This window comes from Stenella coeruleoalba, assembly GCF_951394435.1.
Source record: "Stenella coeruleoalba genome assembly, chromosome: 3".
Lineage (NCBI taxonomy): Eukaryota > Metazoa > Chordata > Mammalia > Artiodactyla > Delphinidae > Stenella > Stenella coeruleoalba.
Window position 1 is genome coordinate 169,457,624 of NC_137148.1, and position 19,621 is coordinate 169,477,244.

Sequence of the window (19,621 nt, forward strand, 5' to 3'; positions counted from 1 at the left end):
GGGGGGGGGGGGGGGGGGGGCGTGTCGCACCCCTAATTTTGGCAAGCTCTAAGAGTTGTGTCACTTTCTCTCGCTGCCTCTGAAATTCTTCAGGAGCCCCTCCTCCTGCCCCAGACACAATCTTTACTTGTTCTTTCACCCTGGGATGCTTGCTACTTCCGGTGCCACCCACCCAAACTCTCTCCTTCCCATCCCACGATCTCACAGTCACCCTCGCCGAGGTGGTTACAGCACTAGTAATAATCAGTTTGATCCCATAATAGACATCTCTGATATCATCTGCCCAGTGACGACTCCTTTGGGTTTCTTTAGGGAGCTACTCTCCATCTTTGTGTGGTCCTGGGGGGGTTGGACTGCCGGCGTGAGCATGTGACCGGGTCTGACCAGTCGGCATATTCCATCCTCTACAGTGATTCATTCTGAGGTGTGATAGCGACCCAAGAAGATGCAGCGAGAATCAGGCCTAAAACTTGCCGACACAACTGGGAATAATACACGCTTACTCGTCCCTTGGGTGTTAGGATGAACCTAGACCGTTGGCAGCCATCTCGTCACCAAGTTGGAAAAGCCTCTTTAAGAACGGCGTCAGCACGGAGGACAGCATGGTAACAGAAGGATAGGGAGATTCCTTGTGATGTCATTTTGGCACCTGGATCCAGCCATGCCGGAAGCGTGACCTGTTGGACTCTTCTGGTTTTGAGCCAGTAGCATCCCTTTTTCACTCAGAGCTGCTTAAGAAGGGTTTTCTGTTGCTTATCCTGGAAATAATGCTAACACAGCCCTCTAATTGTATAATGACTGCCTATGTCAGGCTCCATGCCAAATGGTCTCCCTCAGAGGTTGGTAACCTCCAGCCTGTGGGCTAACTCCCACCGTCCGCCTGTTTTTGTATGGCCACGAGCTAAAAGCGGCTTTCACATGTTTTAATGGTCGGAAGGAAATCCAAAGAAGAATAATATTCGTGACACATGAAAATCCTGTGACGCTTGTGTTGGCAAACAGCCATGGCCGTCGGTCTGCACGTCGTCTCCTGCTGCAGCGGCCAAGTGGAGCAGCTACGACAGAGACCCTGCGTCCTGCAAATCCAGAATGTTTACGAGTGGGCCCTTGATGGGAAAAGTTGTCTGATCCCTGCTCTACGTCATTTCAGTTAATCCTCACTGAATCGTTACAGCTCTGTAGTTACTGTTATCCTCGATTGGCAGGGGAGGGAACAGAGGTTTCAGGCCCAGAATGGGCTTCTTCTCTGGCTCCCTGCCGAGGGCCACAGGCTGGGCACAGGGACAGAGCTGGGATGCGCGGACTGGGGTGTCCCTGTACATCAGTGTAAGCCCGCCCCGTGAAAGGCGGGGGCTGGGAGCCTTCAACGTTCAAGGTGAGCCTGCTCCCAGGAGGCCCCTGCAGAGCCCAGCCCCAGTACCTTTGATGCGGCCTGTGATAAAGAGGAAGCCCTGGTTGTCCATGCGGCCGAGGTCCCCAGAGTGGAGCCAGCCCTCCTCATCGATGGCCTCCACGGTCGCGTCCTCGCTCTCCAGGTAGCCCATGAAGACATGCCGGCCCCAGAGGCAGATTTCCCCAACGCCGTCCTTGGTCTGCTGGTACAGCATGTTCTTACACCCAGTCGTGACTTTGCCGGAACTGCCAGGGGACAGGAGGGAGGAAAACTGAGGCTCGGGGAGACGAGGTCACCCACCCAGGTGGGCCTGGGTCTGTGGCCCAGGCTCCTGACGCTCTGCTCAGCTGGCCTGGGCTGGAACCTGCTGCCGCACCCTCCCCAGGACCCGGCGGGCATGAGAGGTGTTGACCGAGTGGAAGGAGGGCTTGTTCAGTCAAGTGAGCCAACTTCCCAGACACTTGGCGAACTGGGAAACCCAGCAGAGTTGTAGATTGTTTCATTATTACTATTTTGGGGAATTAAAAAATTTTTTTTATTGGAGTATAGTTGTTAGTTTCAGGTGTACAGCAAAGTGAATCTAGATTGTTTTTATCTTCACATAAATGGGAGAAGGACAAAGTGCTCCCGGGTTAAAAACAGCAACAGGGAATTCCCCTGTGGTCCAGTGGTTAGCACTCCACGCTCTCACTGCCAAGGGCCCGGGTTCAATCCCTGGTCAGGGAACTAAGATCCCACAAGCCCCATGGCACGGCCAAAAAAAAAGGAAGCAACAAAACCCCCTCTAGAAAACAGGTATGTCGACCTGAACGCAATGACCAGGACAGCTGATTTTAAGTAAGTCAACGAACCAGAATCTCTTTAGAGGTTAAAGTTACTTCTGCAAGACAGAATAGCACCGGCTGATATCTGGATTTTCGTGGAATTCCTTTCACTAGTGATACTACTCGGGAGGGTGGTTTTAAGATGCAGAAAAGGAAGTATTTTCTTACTGCCTTGCTGAGGTCTTTTTTACTGGCAGTTAGAAGGGCCAGTGGTTTTAGGTTTAAGTGTAGGGATTCCCTTAGTAAGAGGAAAAAGAAGGCCGTCCTGTGAAGCTTAAAATTTATAAAGAGCCTCCTTACGACCTCCGTTAAAATCTTTTCTAGGGCTTCCCTGGTGGCGCAGTGGTTGAGAGTCCGCCTGCCGATGCAGGGGACACGGGTTCGTGCCCTGGTCCGGGAAGATTCCACATGCCGCGGAGCGGCTGGGCCCGTGAGCCATGGCCGCTGAGCCTGCGCGTCCGGAGCCTGTGCTCCGCAGCGGGAGAGGCCACAACAGTGAGAGGCCCGCGTACCGCAAAAAAAAAAAAAAAAAAAAAAAGCTTTTCTAGGGGGACTTCCCCAGTGGTCGAGTGGTTAAGACTCCACCGCAGGGGATGAGGGTTCGATCCCTGGTTGGGGAACTAAGATACCACATACTGCATGGCTAAAAAACAAAACAAAACAAAACAAAAAAACTAACTTGATTTCAATGTTTATCAACAAGGTATCTCATTTCCAGGATCTACAAGAGGTCCTTTCTGAACACCAAAACTTAAGAATTAAGATTAAATCTTTAAAAAAAAAAAAAAAGCTTTCCTAGGAATATGGAAAAACTCAGAAGCTATACAAGTTTCATGAGTTCAACCAGGTAAAGATAAAAAAAGTTCTGCACAGCGAAAAACACTCTTTTAGGAAGGACCACTCTTTGGTTTTGGAAGAAAACTCCAGTGGGTGTTTGGGTTCTGCAGAAAACAGACCCAGATGGGATTATGGACTGGAGAAGGGGAGATACTGATGTGCAAGGTAAAGTCAGAGGCAGGAGATGGTTTTGCCAGATTGGGAAGACTGAATTTAGTTTTCGCTAAGTTCAGAGGCAGCCGGAACTCGGCCGAGCATGAGAGGAGAGCCAGCCTTGCAATATGGCGGCAGGGCGGGGGTCAGGGAGCGGCACAACCAGGAGGCCCTGTGTAGGAACACGGTTCTGAGACTCCACGTGGAGCTTGGCTTGGATGTTCTTACTGGGTCAGTGTCACTGGGCTCCATCCTGCAGCCCGAGGGGAGCTGAGCTTGGGAGAAAGCCAGGAGGGGCCTGGGGACGTGCTTGAGAGAAAGCACCGTGGAGATGAACTGTCCCGAGGTCTAGGGAGGTGAACCTCGGGTGGGTGAGCCCGGGGTGGGCCGTCTGGAGGCAGAGCTAGCAAATGGCAAATAGGGAGAGTCCATAGCATGTCTGAGAGCCCTTCCCCTTTGTCCATGGGCTCTCGTTCAAACTGGGGCTTCCCACGGTCACGAAAATTTGAGGCTTGGAGGCTGGAGAACAGGGGTCATGCTGGAGACACCAAGTCAGGATTCATCTTAGCCCAGAGGCCTGTCGACCCTCCCATCTTCATCCCTTTGACCCCAGAGGACCCAGAGGCTGCCCAGGAGGCCAGTACCTTAGAATCCGGTAGTTCTCTGGGCTGGACGCGGAATGGGGTCCTGAGCTTTCACTCATACCGTACGCCTCACCTATAGGTACGTCCAGACTTAGAAAGAACTCAGCAGTCTCTTGGTTGAGGGGTGCGGCCCCGCTGATAAAAATGCAGCAGCGATCCAGGCCAAGGGAATTCTTGATTTTGGTGAACACGAGGGCCTTTGCCATGCGGTAGCTCATGGGAGTGTCATGTCCCCTATGAACATGAATGCCAAGGAGAGCTCTATAGCCATGGGGCCACAAGGGGGCTGATGGGACCCAGCTGGAGAAGGCTGAGCCCCCTCACCCACTGCCCTGTATGCCTGGCCCCGCTGGACCCGCCACTTACCCTTGCATCCTTTTTGAGTTGACCTTGAAGCCTATATTTCTTGCCCATGAGAACACCTTTCTCCTCAAGCTTGAAGATTTGCCAACAGTTTCCTTTATCTTCTCATGCATCTTTTCCCAAATTCGGGGCACCCCCAGGAAGGCGGTAGGCTTTACCTCCTGCAGAGTGTTGACCAAAGTGCCCTGCAGGGCGCAGAGCTGGGTTAGCCACACCTGCAACCCAGGTGTCCATCTCTCCTCAGCCGCTCAGCTCAGCCCAGGAGAACCTTCTCTTGGCTTATTGGACCAGGGTGAGCTGCTGACCCAAGGGAGCCAATCCATTGGCTGGCCAGTGGCCAATCCGATTATCATGCTCTCTCTGGGGATTTGGTAGAGAGCACAGACCGGTAAAATATTTTTGGAAGGCAGCGTGAGAGTACTATTAACGTTTTAAATGCAACTTGGCAACTTCACTTCTGTGGGTGACAGAATTCAGCTGAATGCAAGATCAGGTACACAGAGAAGCACGTGTGAGATATTCTTTGTGCATCATTTTGTAACAGGATGGAAACAGACTTCATGGCCAATGATGGGGGATTGGCTAAAGAAACTGTGGTCCAAGAATGCAGTGGAGTATTATGCAAGATTCTCCCCCAAATTGATCTATAGGTTCAATGTAATCCCTATCAAAAATAGGCAAGCTGGGCTTCCCTGGTGGCGCAGTGGTTGAGAGTCCGCCTGCCGATGCGGGGGACACGGGTTCGCGCCCTGGTCCCGGAAGATCCCACATGCCGCGGAGCGGCTGGGCCCGTGAGCCATGGCCGCTGGGCCTGCGCGTCCGGAGCCTGTGCTCCGCAACGGGAGAGGCCACGACAGTGAGAGGCCCGCGTACCGCAAAAAATAAAAAAAAATAGGCAAGCTATTTCATACAAATTGACAAGCTGATCTTAAGATTTATATGGAAATGCAGAGGATCTGGAATAACCAAAGCAATTTTGAAAAAGAAGAACAAAGTCAGAGGGCTTGTTACCTGATTTTGAAACTTACTACAAAGTAGGGTGATCAACTGTCCTGATTTGCCCAGAACCGGAGGCGTTCCTGGAATGTAGGATTTTCACTTATGAAATCGGGTAAGTCCCAGGTAAACAGGGACAAGGTGGTCATACTACCATAAAGCCAGAAAAATAAAGTCAGTGTAGTTTTGGTGTAAGGATAGACATAAAGTTCAGTGGATCAAAACTGAAAACCTGGAGATGAATCTTCACATTTATGGTCAATTGACATTCAATAAAAGTGCCAAGGCAATTTAATGCAGGAAAGGATATCTGTATACAAACAAACAAACGAGGGCTTAGCTAACTTAGAGCCTTCTTGCCAAACGCAAAAATTACCTCAAAATGGATCACAGACCTAAAAGTAAGAGCTAAATCTAAAAGCCCTCCAGAAGGACACATAGAAGAAAATCTCTGTGACCTTGGAGTAGGCAGTGATTTCTTACAAATGACACCAGAAGCATGGAAGAAAAAAATCAGTAAATTGGAGAGTCAACACTCATTAGAGGTAAACACGTTTTGCTCTTCAAAAGACACTAGTAAGAAAATGAGAAGACAAGCCATGGAACTGGGAGAAAGTATTTGCAAATCATATATTTGATAAAGGATTTGTATAAAGAACCCTTAACATTCAACAATAAGAAGATACACAACCAGATTTTTTAATGGTTAAAAATTTGATCAGACATTTTTCCAAAGAAGATATACACACGGCCAGTAAGTCGGGAAAAGTTGCTCACCGCCATTAATCGTTCGAGAAATGCAAATTAATATGGGAGATACCACTTCGCATCTACTAGGATGGCAATACTAATAAAAACAAAAACAAGTGTTGGTGAGGATGTGGAGAAATTGGACCTCTCGTACACTTCTGGTTGGGAATGTAAAATGACACAGCCACTTTGAAGACATTCTGTCAGTTACTTATGATGTAAAGCCAGGGTCCAGTGGTTAAGACTCCGCGCTTCCGCTGCAGGGGGCGCGGGTTCGATCCCTGGCGGGGGAACTAAGATCCCACGTGCCGCGCGGTGCAGCCAAAAAAAAAAAAAAAAGAAACTGTTAAGACAGCTTCGTTTCCTGGTTGACAGTTTAAAATTTTTTTGACAGTACTAGGGGTTGATAAGGATATTGGAGACTGGGAACTTCTCAGGCCCTGTAGGCGAGTGTGTATACATTATGTTTTCAGCCGGAAAACAAAGTATTCATTTACGGAGTGTCTAATGTGTCTCAGATACTGAGCATGGGGGATGTGAGAGTGACCGAAAGGGGTCAAGGAGATACTTAAGCAGGGAACTAAATGACATGGAGGAGCCAGCCATGTGAAGGACAGGAGAATGAACCCCGTGGAAGGAATTACAAAGGCCCTAAGACTTAGCCTAGGGGAGATTATCCTGGATTTTCCAGGTGGGTCCAGTGTCATCACTGGATGACGTAAGGGGTCCTTATAAGAGGGAGGCAGGAGGATCAGAGAGGTGTGACAGTGGGAACAGATGTAGGGGGGTGTGTGTGTGTGTGTGTGTGTAAGAGAGAGAGAGAGAGATTTGAAGATGCTGTGTGCTCCTGGCTTTGAAAATGGAGGAAGAGGCCACAAGCCAAGGAACACAGGCAGCCTCTAGAATCTAAAAAAGGCAAGGAAACCAGTTCTCCCCAAGAGCTTCCAGAAAGAACACAGTCCTGCTCATGTCTTGGTTTTATCCAATTGAGACCCATTTTAGACTTCTGACCTCCAGAACTGTGGCATAATATATTTATGTTGTTTTAAGCCACTAAGTTTTGTGGTCTTTGTTCCAGCAAGGATAGTAAGCAAATACAGAGGATGTAGCTGAGGAAAGTGCAGAGTTCTTTTCTGGCTCTGTTAAGTCTACAAGGTCAGGACATACAAGAATACTTTCACTTACTTAACATGAAAAACGTCCCAAAGATGAACTCCAGCTAAGTGAAGAGGTAACCCCCCAAAAAAGAACACAAGGACCTTAGAAAACAGAGGATTCAGCACAGGAGTGGGAGGAAGGGATATCCCTGCATGACAGCTTGTAGAAGCTACTGTTGATGTCCTCTTCAGACCTCTAATGGTCCACAGCTTCCCTCTTTTTCAGAGACCTGCCCTTATTCAGAAATGCCTGGGAAGTTACGCACCACATGAGCGCGTAAGCCTATCGCCAATGACTCTGAGATGGGGGTACAAAAGCCCAGACCCCTTGTTTGCCTCAAAGCAGTACCACTGTGGTGCCATTCATGCTTCAGAGATTCCCATGGGATTGGTTTGCGTAAGGGCAATTCCACTCGCACGCCAGCTGAACTTACATCCTGTCTTCTCCCCTTGCCGTATCTTGCTCCCCTCACTCCCTCCCTTACGGTTTTCACCTGAGAGATCCTACTCAATTAATTACAAAAACCTCCATCCCATCTCAGGTTCTGCTTCTAGGGGGCCCAATCTAGGACAACTTAAAACAACAAACAGTCCTACTCAGGGCAGAAGGATGGAGGAGAAAATAATGCAGTAGGTATCAGAACATTTGGAAAATCCTGATAAGCATGTGACAGCTGAGATGGAGCAACCGGACAGGTATACAGAAAACTTCCACCAAATTGGAAAAGAAAGGCAACTATTAACTCTGGGGAAAACAAAAGGTTGTACCAGACAGGCAGTGTAATCACGTAGTAAACTGCATGGCTCCGTTAACTAAGAAATCTTTTCATTGAGAGGGTGGGCAAAGGGGAAGCAAGTGAAGATGGGGGTGTAAGAGGATTAAATCCTTGCCTACTGCAATGGAAAAGTAAGAGATAATATTTAAAAATGCATGAATCAAGAAAATTATTACATATTTTTTTAAAAACTGGAGGTGAATGCCAGAAGAAATCTCTTGAAAATTCTGGAGAGTTTGCCGCTGGAGGGTGGTTAGGACATTGCTGTTTTTCAAAAGCGGTCCAAAATCCCTTATCTCAAACCCTTGGGGCCAGATGTGTTCTGGAATTGAGGATTCTCCGGCCTTCAGAAAGGTAATATGGTGCTAATCTCATTTGTAATATGAATCCCACGGCGGTGTCTTGGCAAGCCAGCTGAAATCCTTCACGTTAATATTTCTGCAGATACACATATTCCCAATAAGGGGGATAAAAATGAAGACTCCAGATAGCTTCCCATCAGTTTAGGTCAGATTTTACTGCCAAAAACGTTTGGTGTGGGGAGCTTTTTGGAGTTGGGAATACTGACTTGAAAAAAACTACACACGTACACACACGTTCTGCTTTCAATACCATTCCCATCTTAGCCTTAGGTTGTTCAGTGTACAGTCTGCACAGCCATGGATACCACGACTTGGATAAAGATAAAAACTAAAAGAAGGCGGCTGACTGTTTCAAACGCTGCTACCTGGGAGCGTTAGATGAGGATGGAGAAGGAACCCCCAGATCTGGGACTTGAAGGAACCATCCACACCTCCGGGCTGCCCTTAGCCTTAATACCTTGAGTGCATCTGGTTGAGCAAAGTAGATGAAAGCCCCGACCTTCATGGGTATCCAGACATCCATCATCTGAGCTGCGATGTGGCTGAGAGGAAGGTAGCTGACCACCACCTCCTGCTTCTCAGGAGCGTAAGCCAGATGGAAGTCCCTCGCCACCGACCCCGCCGTCCACGTGATCTAGAACACACGTCGAGCTTACAATCCAATACCCTTCAGCGCGCCTCATCCTTGCCCGAGGGCCATTTAAATACAATTATTTAACAAACACAAAGCATCTGCTTAGGCACCGCTCTTGTACTTGACAAACATTGAGTCCCTTAGTCCTCATCTGCACACACTGGGGTTGATAACTGCGATTCTCCCATCTTACAGATGGGGAACCAGAAGCACAGAGAGGTTCACTGACTTGCCTGAGGATGGAAGGAGCAGTAAAATTTGATGGGAAGCTTTGGGGGATTACCAGACGCCCTAGGATCCAGCAACAGACCCTAGAGTCCGAATGTCTATCGGGGATAGTCAGAAATCTGAAGGATTCAGTAAGTGTCCCAGAATCAAATCCTGACTCCACCATTTACTAGCTGTGTGACCCTGGGCTATTTGCTTAAAAATCCTTTGCAGCCTGTATTTGCTCATCTGTAAAAGGGGCACAGAGCTTCCTCATGCCCAACATAAAACTATAAAACCAACACCGTCCAACAAACGAAAAGGCCACCCATAATCCCGTGGCATTAATACCCCAACAATTAGTATGTTAATGTTTTTCTTTCTCTGGTGCATACGTTGATGGAAAGTTTTAGCGTACCTATGATTTTGCAATCTATATTTTTTACTGGTGCCATAAGTCTCTGGCAAACAGTCGTCTCGTTAATGCAGCCACACGGGCCTCTGCACTGTTCCTCCAACACATCAGGCAACGTCCCGCCTCAGGGCCTTTGCACGGGCTGTTCCCGCTGCCTGGGATGGGCATCCTCTAGCTGTCTCCACAACTGACTCCTCAAGATGTTATATTCTGGTTAAATGTCGCTTCCTTACGGAAGCAGTCTCACATCACCCAAACTGAAGTTTCCAGCATCTTTCTAATCCGCTACGTACTACTTGCCACAGTCTGAGGGGTTTCATTTGTTCATTCCCTGGCTGTCTTCCCGAGCGCCACCATTGGGTCTGTTTTGCTCAAAGGGGTTTTCCCGGCACATAGTAGGTGCCCAGTAAATTTTTGTTGAATGAATGAATGAATGAAGAAAGAAAAGTTACATTTAAGTGTAATGAAATATGCAAAGCACTCGCCCTGTAGTAAGCCCTCAAGATTTGTCCCTCTTCTTTCTCTGGGCCTCAGGATGGAGGGATTTTCCGTCTGTACCCATAAGCACTGTCACCCACAGTGACCCAAGGAACCCAGTGCCCATTTGTTGAGAAAAGGGGCTAGGTGTGTGTAGACCGTGATTTACAGTGGTTTAGACACTCCTGGGTTCAGATCCTGGCTCAGACCTTTCTACGCTCTCTGACCTTATGCAAGTCATTTCCCCTCTCTGAGCCTCAGTTTCCCAATCTCTGAAAGGGGTTAATGACACATCTTACCTTGTGGGGTTTCTGTTAGGGCTTAGTGCGTTTACCTCAGCATGGCATAGTACCCTATAAACGGGAGAAGCTTTGAGCTGTTGACATATGTTGAGAACATGGGACTAGCTTGGACTTCCTGCTGTAAAGATGATGATGATTTAAAAAATAATAGTCGACAGGGATTATTTTTTAATCCCAATATGCAAGGCTTTGCTCTGAGCATTTTATGTCTGTGTGGTAGGTTAAAGACAGCTGCAAATTCTCTGCCACCCCTGCCATTCAGAGCTGAAGTCTGTTTTCCTTTCCCTTCACAGGACTGCTCTAGTGACTGGTTTTGACCCACAGAGTGGAGCACCGTGTAAACTTCTGACATTGAGTCCTAATAGACTGCAGCTTCTGCCTTTGTATCAGGGCATGCTTGCCCTCGGAGGAGCCAGCGCCACGTTGAGAAGTTCGACAGCCTCGATGCCCCCATGCTTTGAGGAAGTGCAAGCCCCATGAAACACGTGAGTGAAGCCCTGCTTGGACCTGCCAGCCCAGCCTGGGCACCAGCTGAATACAGCTGAGTGACCCCAGCTGACACTCTGTAGGGCAGAAAAGACACTTTGCCAAGCCCTTCCCAAATTCCAGACCCAGAAATAACACACTCTTGGTGTTTTAAGTTGCTAAGTTCTAGAACGGTTTGTTACACGGCAGTAGCTAACTGACACAGTATAGGAAATAATTTAACCTTCATAGCAACTCTGAGAGGTAGCAACCATTCTTGTCTCCATTTTACAGATGGGCAAACCGAAGCCCAGAGAAGTTAAGGAAATCTTCTCAGGTCACATAGTTAGCAAGTGGGGGAGCCAGGATGCAGATCCAGGCAGACTTGCTCCAGGGGCTCGGCTTTTGTCTGTCCTCTGTGAGGACATGATCTCACTAGACATGAAGCCACTGGGAGCGTGGACGCTGGCCAGGGTTGGGTGGGCGCCTCATCAGACTCCATTCATTCAGTCCACAAAATGGATTGAATCCTCCTGTACACCAAGCACTGGAGACACAGCAGTGAACCAGACAGATAGCCCCTGCCCTCAAGGAGTGTTGTTCATGATAAACACGTGACTGTATAATATGGCAGTGCAAGACAAAACAGTAGCCAAATGGGGCTTGGGGGCTAATGGGATGGTTTATTTTTCTTTGCTATTTTAAACATGGAAGTCAGGGAGGGCTTCACAGAGGTGGCAACATTTGAGCAGGGACCCGGAGGAGGTGAAGGAGCAAGTCATGTGGGTCTCTGGGAAATAGTATTCCTCGTAGAGGGAACAGCCAGTACAAAGGCCAGTGTGTGCTGCCAGCTGTTAAGCTGGGCGGGTGGGGAAAGCCCTTATAAAGTAGAAGCGCTTCATTTGAAAACTAGCAGTCTTGGGGCTTCCCTGGTGGCGCAGTGGGTGAGAGTCCGCCTGCCGATGCAGGGGACACGGGTTCGTGCCCCGGTCCGGGAGGATCCCATATGCCGCAGAGCGGCTGGGCCCGTGAGCTATGGCCTCTGAGCCTGCGCGTCCAGAGCCTGTGCTCCGCAGTGGGAGAGGCTGCAACAGTGAGAGGCCCGCGTATCGCAAAAAAAAAAAAAAACAAAAAAAACTAGCAGTCTTTCTGACTCACAGAGCGGAGCGTGTTGGGTGCATGTCCTGCCAGACACTTTCCTGCTTTTAAAACTTACAAACTTACTCGCCGCCATTTTTCAGTTTTTAACAAAATTGCGTTGTGCTCTGTGTACTGTTCTTCAACCAGCTTTAACATATTTGTAACGATTGCATCTTTGGACATTTTTACACCTTAGCCCCATAGACCTACAGTGTAGTTGAAAATGTGGATTGTGGCGCCTGCCTGCCTGGGTTTCAGCTCCTGGCCCTGCCATGCTGCTTGCTGTGTGACCTGGGCCCAGCAGCTTAATCTCTCTGGGTTTCAGTTTTCTCATCTGTAGAAACAGCGTCCACCTGATAGAACAGATAGAATCATAGAATCGCTGTGAGGATTTACAAAGTGTAAAATTCTCGGGATGGCCTCTGGCCCCATAGTAAGTGTGCAACAGAAATGAACTATCACTGTCTTTCTTGTTTAAAAAAACACCAGGGCTTCCCTGGTGGCGCAGTGGTTAAGAATCCGCCTGCCAATGCAGGGGACACGGGTTTGAGCCCTGGTCCGGGAAGATCCCACATGCCGCAGAGCAACTAAGCCAGTGTGCCACGACTAATGAGCCTGCGCTCTAGAGCCCGAGAGCCACAGCTACTGAGCCCGCATGCCACAACTACTGAAGCCTGCGTGCCTAGAACCCTTGCTACGCAACAAGAGAAGCCACCGCAATGAGAAGCCCACGCACCACAATGAAGAGTAGCCCCCGCTCGATGCAGCTAAAGAAAGCCTGCATGCAGCAACAAAGACCCAACACAGTCAAAAATAAATAAATAAATTTATGGGAAAAAAAACCCAACAACTTTATCGAGCTGTAATTGACATACAGGGAACCGCATTTGAAGTGTACAATTTGGCACATACGGACTATGTCTGCACCCGTGAAGCCAGCCATCACCACCATCGAGATGGTGGACATTTCCATCGCCTTTGTAATGCCTCTCTCTTGCCCTCCCCAGGCAGCCACTGATCTGCTTTCGGTCCCTGTAGATAAGTTTGCGTTTTCTAGGGATTGAACCCGGGCCCTCAGCAGTGGAAGCACGGAGTCCTAACCACTGGCCTGCCAGGGATGTCCCCCATAAACAGGATCTTTTAGCATGTATTCTCCTTATTCTTTCCTAACAGTGACCTAAATAACCATCAGATTTGGACTCCACCCACACATGAGTAAGTTTTCCCCAAGCACACGGCCTTCCTCAAGTAACTAAAACAGCTTCTGCTTTACCTCTGAAACACAATGTGTATACTGCCCTTTCATGTATTTATTTTATCAAACACGGTTCTGAGCTCAAACAACCCATGAGGCAGGGACTGTTCCATTGCACCCATTTTACAGATGAGGAAACTGAGGCTTGGAGGTGTCAGATGCCCTGCCCAAGATCACAGAGCCAGGTCTGCCCCAGAGTCCCTGATCTCAACCCCCGCACTATGCTGCCCCCAGCCTTGGAAGCATTTGCATAACTCTCTATGACCCACAGATCAAGGATCCCCCCATGTGCTGGGCCCCTAAACGCCACTGTGCCCCTGTGGGTCAAGAACAAAACTAGCCTGAAGACCACTGCCCCGGAGTGACGGGACCCTGGATGCTGCAAATTTCGTCCGTGTCAGCAGAGACAGCACTTACGTTGTCATGGCTAAGCATCACCCCCTTGGGATAGCCTACGGTCCCAGAAGTGTAGATGATCACAGCACACTGATTGGCCTTCTGGCTCTTGATGATCTGGTCCAGCTGGGACTCGGGGATGCTGTTGCCAAGCTCCATGAAATCATCCCACTGCGGAGAGAAAAGACAAGCGAAGACCTAAATAGACATTTCTCCAAAGAAGACACAAAAGATGGCCAAGAGGCACGTGAAAAGATGCTCAACTTCACTAATCATTGGAGAAATGCAAATCAAAACTACAATGAGGTATCACCTCACACCTGTCAGAATGGCCATCATTAAAAAGTCTACAAACAGTAAATGCTGGAGAGGGTGTGGAGAAAAGGGAACCCTCTTGCACTGTTGGTGGGAATGTAAATTGATAGAGTCACTATGGAGAACAGTATGGAGGTTCTTTAAAAAACTAAAAGTAGAACTATCATACGACCCAGCAATCCCAATACTAGGCATACACCCTGAGAAAACCATAGTTCAAAAAGACACACACACTCCAGTGTTCATTGCAGCACTATTTACACTAGCCAGGACATGGAAGCAACCTAAATGTCCACGAACAGAGGAATAGATAAAGAAGTTGTGGTACATATATACAATGGAATGTTACTCAGCCATAAAAAGGAACGAAATTGGGTCATTTGTAGAGTTGTGAATGGCCCTAGAGACTGTCACACAGAGTGAAATAAGTCAGAGAAAAACAAATATCATATATTAACACATATGTGTGAAATCTTGAAAAATGGTGCAGATGAACTTATTTGCAAAGCCAAAACAGAGACAGTGTAGAGAACAAACGTATGGACGCCAAGGGGGGGAAATGGGAGGGTGGGATGAACTGGAAGATTGGGATTGACATATGTACACTACTATGTATAAAACAGATAACCAATGAGAACCTGCTGTATAGCACAGGGAACTCTACTCAGTGCTCTGTGGTGACCTAAATGGGGAGGAAATCCAGAGAAGAGGGGATCTATGTATGCGCAGAGCTGATACATTTCACTGTACAGCAGAAACTAACACAACATTGTAAAGCAATACTCCAAAAAACAAACAAACAAAAGAAATGGAGGGTGGGGACTCGGGGTGTGTGAGTGGGGTCCTCAGCACCTAGGAGTTCCCTTCCCCAGTCAGATCTTGCCCCACCAGCTTCTCCCGAAGCATGATTCCCAGCAGGAGGAAAGGCACCTCTTACAAAAGCCCTAAGACGTTTGCTTCTTCTCCTCCACTTCCCAGGCAGGCTACTCAAGCACCGGTGCCTCGGTTTCCTCATAGGTAAAATGGGAATGACGTCAAGACCCAACTGCTTGGGTTGTTTTAAGCAGTAAATGGGTTAATATATGTACAATGCTCAGAACAGCAGAGTTCAATATTATTTGTGCTGTGCCTTCCCAGATGCCACTCAGCACCTCAAACTTATTAGTTACCAGATTGATGTGGCTGAGGGCCACTGTGATTGGTTTAAGCTAGAAGGTCCCATCTGCCTGGGCCCCAGTGGTTAGACTGGGTCTGGGCATGTGACCTCAGGTGGTCCGATCACAGTGAAGGTCGGGGCTTTTGCTGGAAGTGCTGGGACATGAATGCGTCATCTGGACGTGAATAAGATGTAGCCATAGGAGCTGCTGGACCATCTCAGGACTAGGGGGGAATCAAGGCTGGCATGGAGCCAAGATATGAAGAGCGCAAAATGGAGTCTCGGTCACATTATTTGAGCCCCTGGTTCCAGCCGTGCCTGAAATCCACACCCTAGGTTGCGGCTATGAGCCAATAAATGGTCTTTTATGCTTAAGCCATTTGGTGTTAGGCTTTTGTCACTTGCAACCAAAGACATCCTTACTGATAAGAGATACATCATCTCCCTATGGCAGATGAAGGAGCTGAGGCTCAGAGGTGGTAAGTTACCTGCCCAGGGTCACACAGCAGGTAGACAGAGGAGCTATCATTCTAACCCAAGACTGTCTGACTCCAGAGCCTGTGCTCTTAATTAGCTTAGAATTTGGTGCCTCAGAAGGAACTGTTGGGCTGTGTGAACCAAATTTCACCTGGGACCTGCAAAAATTCTACCTCTGAGCCCCTAGTGAGGCCCTGGTTGAGGGTAATGTCCTGTCTGCAAGACAGAGGGCACTCCAGGTCCTCCAGAAATGGCCAGTATTGCCTGTAGCCTGCCAGGGCAATGCTGGCCCCATCTGCAAGGGAAGAACCTTTACCCAGACCATCTCTAACAGGGTAGGGTGATGGTGAGAGGAGCAGCACACAGAAGCCTTTTGCAGGACCCTGTCCTTTCTCTGAGAGATGCCTCAAGCCCTCCCCCGCAAAGGATGCTCCCCTAATCGCTGGTGAAGACCTCATTCTCCCATGGCCACAAGTGATTGGATTAGGTAGACCCCAGACCCAGTCCTGTCCAATCCAGTCCTCTCTCTTGGCAATCTGGAATTGGTCCCGGGTCCAATCCCAGGCATCGTAACCTACCCGGTTAATTGTCTTATTCTGCCATCCCCCTGCCCCCGAATTTCACCTTCTGATTTCCCAGGCGCTTTCTTTGTCTCTCAGTTGTAATGACTGTCTTCCTAAACTGAACCTCAAAACGGTAGGTCCTACTCACCCTTGCAGAGAAGTAGATACTAATCTGTGTCACAGAACTCTTCCCTATAAATCATTGTCCTTAACCAGGGGTGATTTTGCCCCCGAGGGGACTTAGGCAGTGTCTGAGGATAGTTTTGATTGTTTCAACTGGGAGGGTGCTATTGGCATCTAGTAGGTGGAGGCCAGGGATGTCGCTCAACATCTTACAATGCACAGGATGGCCCCCACGATGAAGAATTATCCACCCCAAATGTCCAACAAGGCTGAGAAACCCTGCTGTAAATACAATTTCTAACAAATGAGTTGATTTAACTTATCCAGGCTTCAGATATTGTTTCTGTGTTGGTCATTTTTAACCTCTGAAAGGTCTGTAATTCTGATCGGTTGTCTTACTTAATTAGGCATTGTCCTGGTCTTAACATTTAAATGTTTTCTGAAAGGTGCACGAGCTGGTGAGTGTTTTGGCCAGAAAGGATCATTGACATCTTTCCTCCCGCTTGCGTGGAGGGCAAACCAAATAAACTCCATGACATTTTAGGACTTCTGATTTGGGACATGGGTTTGCTGGCCTAACAGTGGCTCATCCTGGCCTCTCACAGACCTCCTGCCCTGACTTCTGTGAGTTAACTCATTGTATCCTTAAAAACAAAACCCAGGACTTCCCTGGTGGCGTAGTGGTTGAGAACCTGCCTGCCAATGCAGGGGACACGGGTTCGAGCCCTGGTCTGGGAGGATCCCACATGCCGCGGAGCAACTGGGCCCGTGAGCCATGGCCGCTGAGCCTGCCCGTCCGGAGCCTGTGCTCCGCAACAAGAGAGGCCGTGACAGTGAGAGGCCCGCACACCACGATGAAGAGTGGCCCCCGCTCGCCGCAACTGGAGAAAGCCCTCGCACAGAAACGAAGACCCAACACAGCCAAAAATAAATCAATCAATAAATAAATTTAAAAACCAAACAAACAAAAAAAAGCAAAACCCAAACCCCCTCCTTTGGCTTAAGTGGGTTTCTGTTGCTTGCACCCAAGCATTTTCTGATTCTAGAAGACCCTGAGGCAGAGTGAATTTGCAAAAAAATGACTGCGACAGCATTTACGGTGTCACCCACTCTTCAGGGGCCCCGCCCCTCCCTCAGTAAGAGCTGAAGTCTGGGCCCTCATGCAGCTTGGCCTTGCTGGGCAGTGTGTTACTTCCAAGAATAGGTCGTTAAAGGCAGGACAGCTTCCACCTGGATATTTCTCTCCCTCAAAACATTCTCTCTGGAGATCTGAACCACCAATAAGTCCAGAGGTCCTGAAGTCATCATGCCGGAGACAGCATATGGAGACACCACAGAGAGACAGGGAAATGTGCTGGAGGAGCCCCAGCTGTAGGGTTGGGACCAGAGTGAGGACCAGGGGCTTCTCCTTGAGTGCAAAATTTTAGCGGATGCGGAAAAAAAAAAAAAGCTTGTAATCAAGATAAATAGTACTTTAATGCAATAATTTAAAAGTCACTATCAAAGCAGAGCAAATTCCTTATGAATGAAACATCAAAAGTTTAAAAAAGGCTCCAGCAGTGCTGTTGGTCCGAGCCATTGCAGATATGTGCACCCCTATATCCCTATTTGTATATATTAAAACTGGCTAATTGTTTTAATAAAAATGTTGATGACTTTGCATCTATGAAAACCAGGAAAGTAAATTTATAATAAGTTCTGGTTTGAATACAAATTAAATATTTAAACTTAATGTTGTGAGTTCCAGCACATCTAATTTTCAGTGATGCAGTATTTTTTCAGTTACCCTAATGGTCTGAAAAGCAACTAATGATAAAATGATTGGTATTGTCTTATGCCACCAATTTTGGGGGCGATTTGTTACACAGCAATAAATAACCAGAACAGACACCTTCTGGTAAATCAGAACCTTCATGCCAGAAAAAAATTATCTCAAAAGCCTCACCCCCTTCCCTTGTGAGGCCCCTTCCTCTCCCTCGCTCACCACCCACTTCCTTTGAGAGTCCCCGCCCACTTCCCTGGTTTGGCCCCGCCCTCCCCTTTCCTCACCACCCACTTCCTTTGAGAGTTCCCGCCCACTTTCCTGGTGAGGCCCCGCCCTCTCCCTTTCTCACCGCCCACTTCCCTGGTTTGGCCTCACCCTCTCCCTTGCTCGCTACCCACTTACTTTGGGAGTGCCCTCCTTCCCTTTCAAGGCTGTGCCCTCCCCTTTGCTCAGTGCCCCCTCTCACACTTACAGAGTACAGGTTGTTACATTTGCTCTCCTTCACTGGCAGCCTGTACTGAACGATTGCTTTTAGGGTCTCCATCTTGGTCTTTGGAATCTGAAAGAAAGTTGTGTACGGACCTCATGGTAACGGGGCCCTGGAAGAGCGCATTCTAAGCTCTCTCCCTCAGGGACCTCAGCCTCTTTCCCTCCCCCTGCCCATGCAGTAAAACTTTTGCTCTTTGTCTTGACTGACAGGTCGGTATCAGTAGACTGCAACCATCACAGAGAGTTGAGGGCAACAGCCTCCTGAATTCTGCTGTACAGAGCTGTGGTTTGGGTTGGTGAGTCGAAGGAGGCCCTCCCGGCCCTTTGTCTCCTGGCACCTTATGCTCCACGGCCAAGATCCAGCTAACCTTCTGGTTGGAGCAGGGCTACAGAGATCCTCCATGAAGGTGGCTGGAACTGGCGGGGGTTCAGAACGCTCTTCCTAAACCTAGACCTGTAAGGTTCAGGTACCCAGGCCTGTGGGATTCTTGCCCCCCTGTTTGTGCAAAGGAAGGAGTGTGCCTGTGTGACATTTCTAGCCAATCCAGTGAAGAAGTCACTTCCAACATCCAGAACGCTCCTTACAACCAAGCCTCTGGCACGACCTGGAGGGAAAAGATGCCAGAAGTGCTTGTAACAGCTGGACAAGAGTTTTCCAGAGAGAGAAGAAACAGACATCCAAAAAGCCTGAAGCAGGTAGTAGCCGGGATGTTGGAGGGATATAAAAAGTCCAGGCTGGCTGGAATGGGGATGGAAGGGAGAAGGCCGGGGGAGGATGCAGGAAGCGGTGGAAGGGCCAGGTAGGCCATGCCTTGGAGGTGAGAGCAGGAGTTTGCAGTTTATTCTAAAGGAAGAAGGGAAGCACTGGAGGGTTATGAGCCGTGACCGTCCCCCAGAATCAAAGATTTCCAAGTGGAGCTGAATGTCCAGTTTGGGAGGAGAGTATCAGAAGCCTGGCTTTGAATCTTCCATGCAGAGGAACCAGAACAAGAAATCTCCCACAAACTGCATCTTTGATGAAACTAAGAGATGGAAATAATTCATGCCTGTGAGGTTGAATATACCAGAACGAGGACAAGAAGCCATAGCAATGAGGTGGCTGCAGGGGAAAGGATGGGGCACGTGACCTCTTCTAACGCTGGAAAAACCCAAATCGGAAACCGGTATTCGCGGCAAGAAGGAGAAGG

At 48.6% G+C, this 19,621-nt stretch overlaps 2 protein-coding genes across 6 annotated transcripts in view; one reads left to right on the forward strand and one right to left on the reverse strand.

The window, feature by feature from the left end:
- RFX2 (regulatory factor X2) overlaps window positions 1-19,621 on the forward strand; it is a 185,955-nt gene that overhangs the window by 23,757 nt on the left and 142,577 nt on the right. For 4 of the 5 annotated variants that reach the window (XM_079918169.1, XM_079918171.1, XM_079918166.1 and 1 more), the window contains exon 2: window positions 10,584-10,775. The gene's annotated coding sequence lies outside the window, so the exon portion shown is untranslated. Of the gene's footprint in view, window positions 1-9,084; window positions 9,249-10,583; window positions 10,776-19,621 lie in introns of all 5 variants that reach the window. The other variant, XM_079918167.1, reaches the window with a different exon arrangement.
- Window positions 1-19,621, reverse strand: part of ACSBG2 (acyl-CoA synthetase bubblegum family member 2) — a 66,423-nt gene that overhangs the window by 2,333 nt on the left and 44,469 nt on the right. Inside the window, exons 6-11 of the mRNA XM_079918172.1 lie at window positions 18,418-18,504; window positions 13,568-13,717; window positions 8,713-8,889; window positions 4,218-4,399; window positions 3,852-4,085; window positions 1,421-1,638 (exon numbers count right to left, since the gene is read on the reverse strand). Of these exons, the coding sequence (XP_079774298.1) occupies window positions 1,421-1,638; window positions 3,852-4,085; window positions 4,218-4,399; window positions 8,713-8,889; window positions 13,568-13,717; window positions 18,418-18,504 (1,048 nt within the window). The remainder of the gene's footprint in view (window positions 1-1,420; window positions 1,639-3,851; window positions 4,086-4,217; window positions 4,400-8,712; window positions 8,890-13,567; window positions 13,718-18,417; window positions 18,505-19,621) is intronic.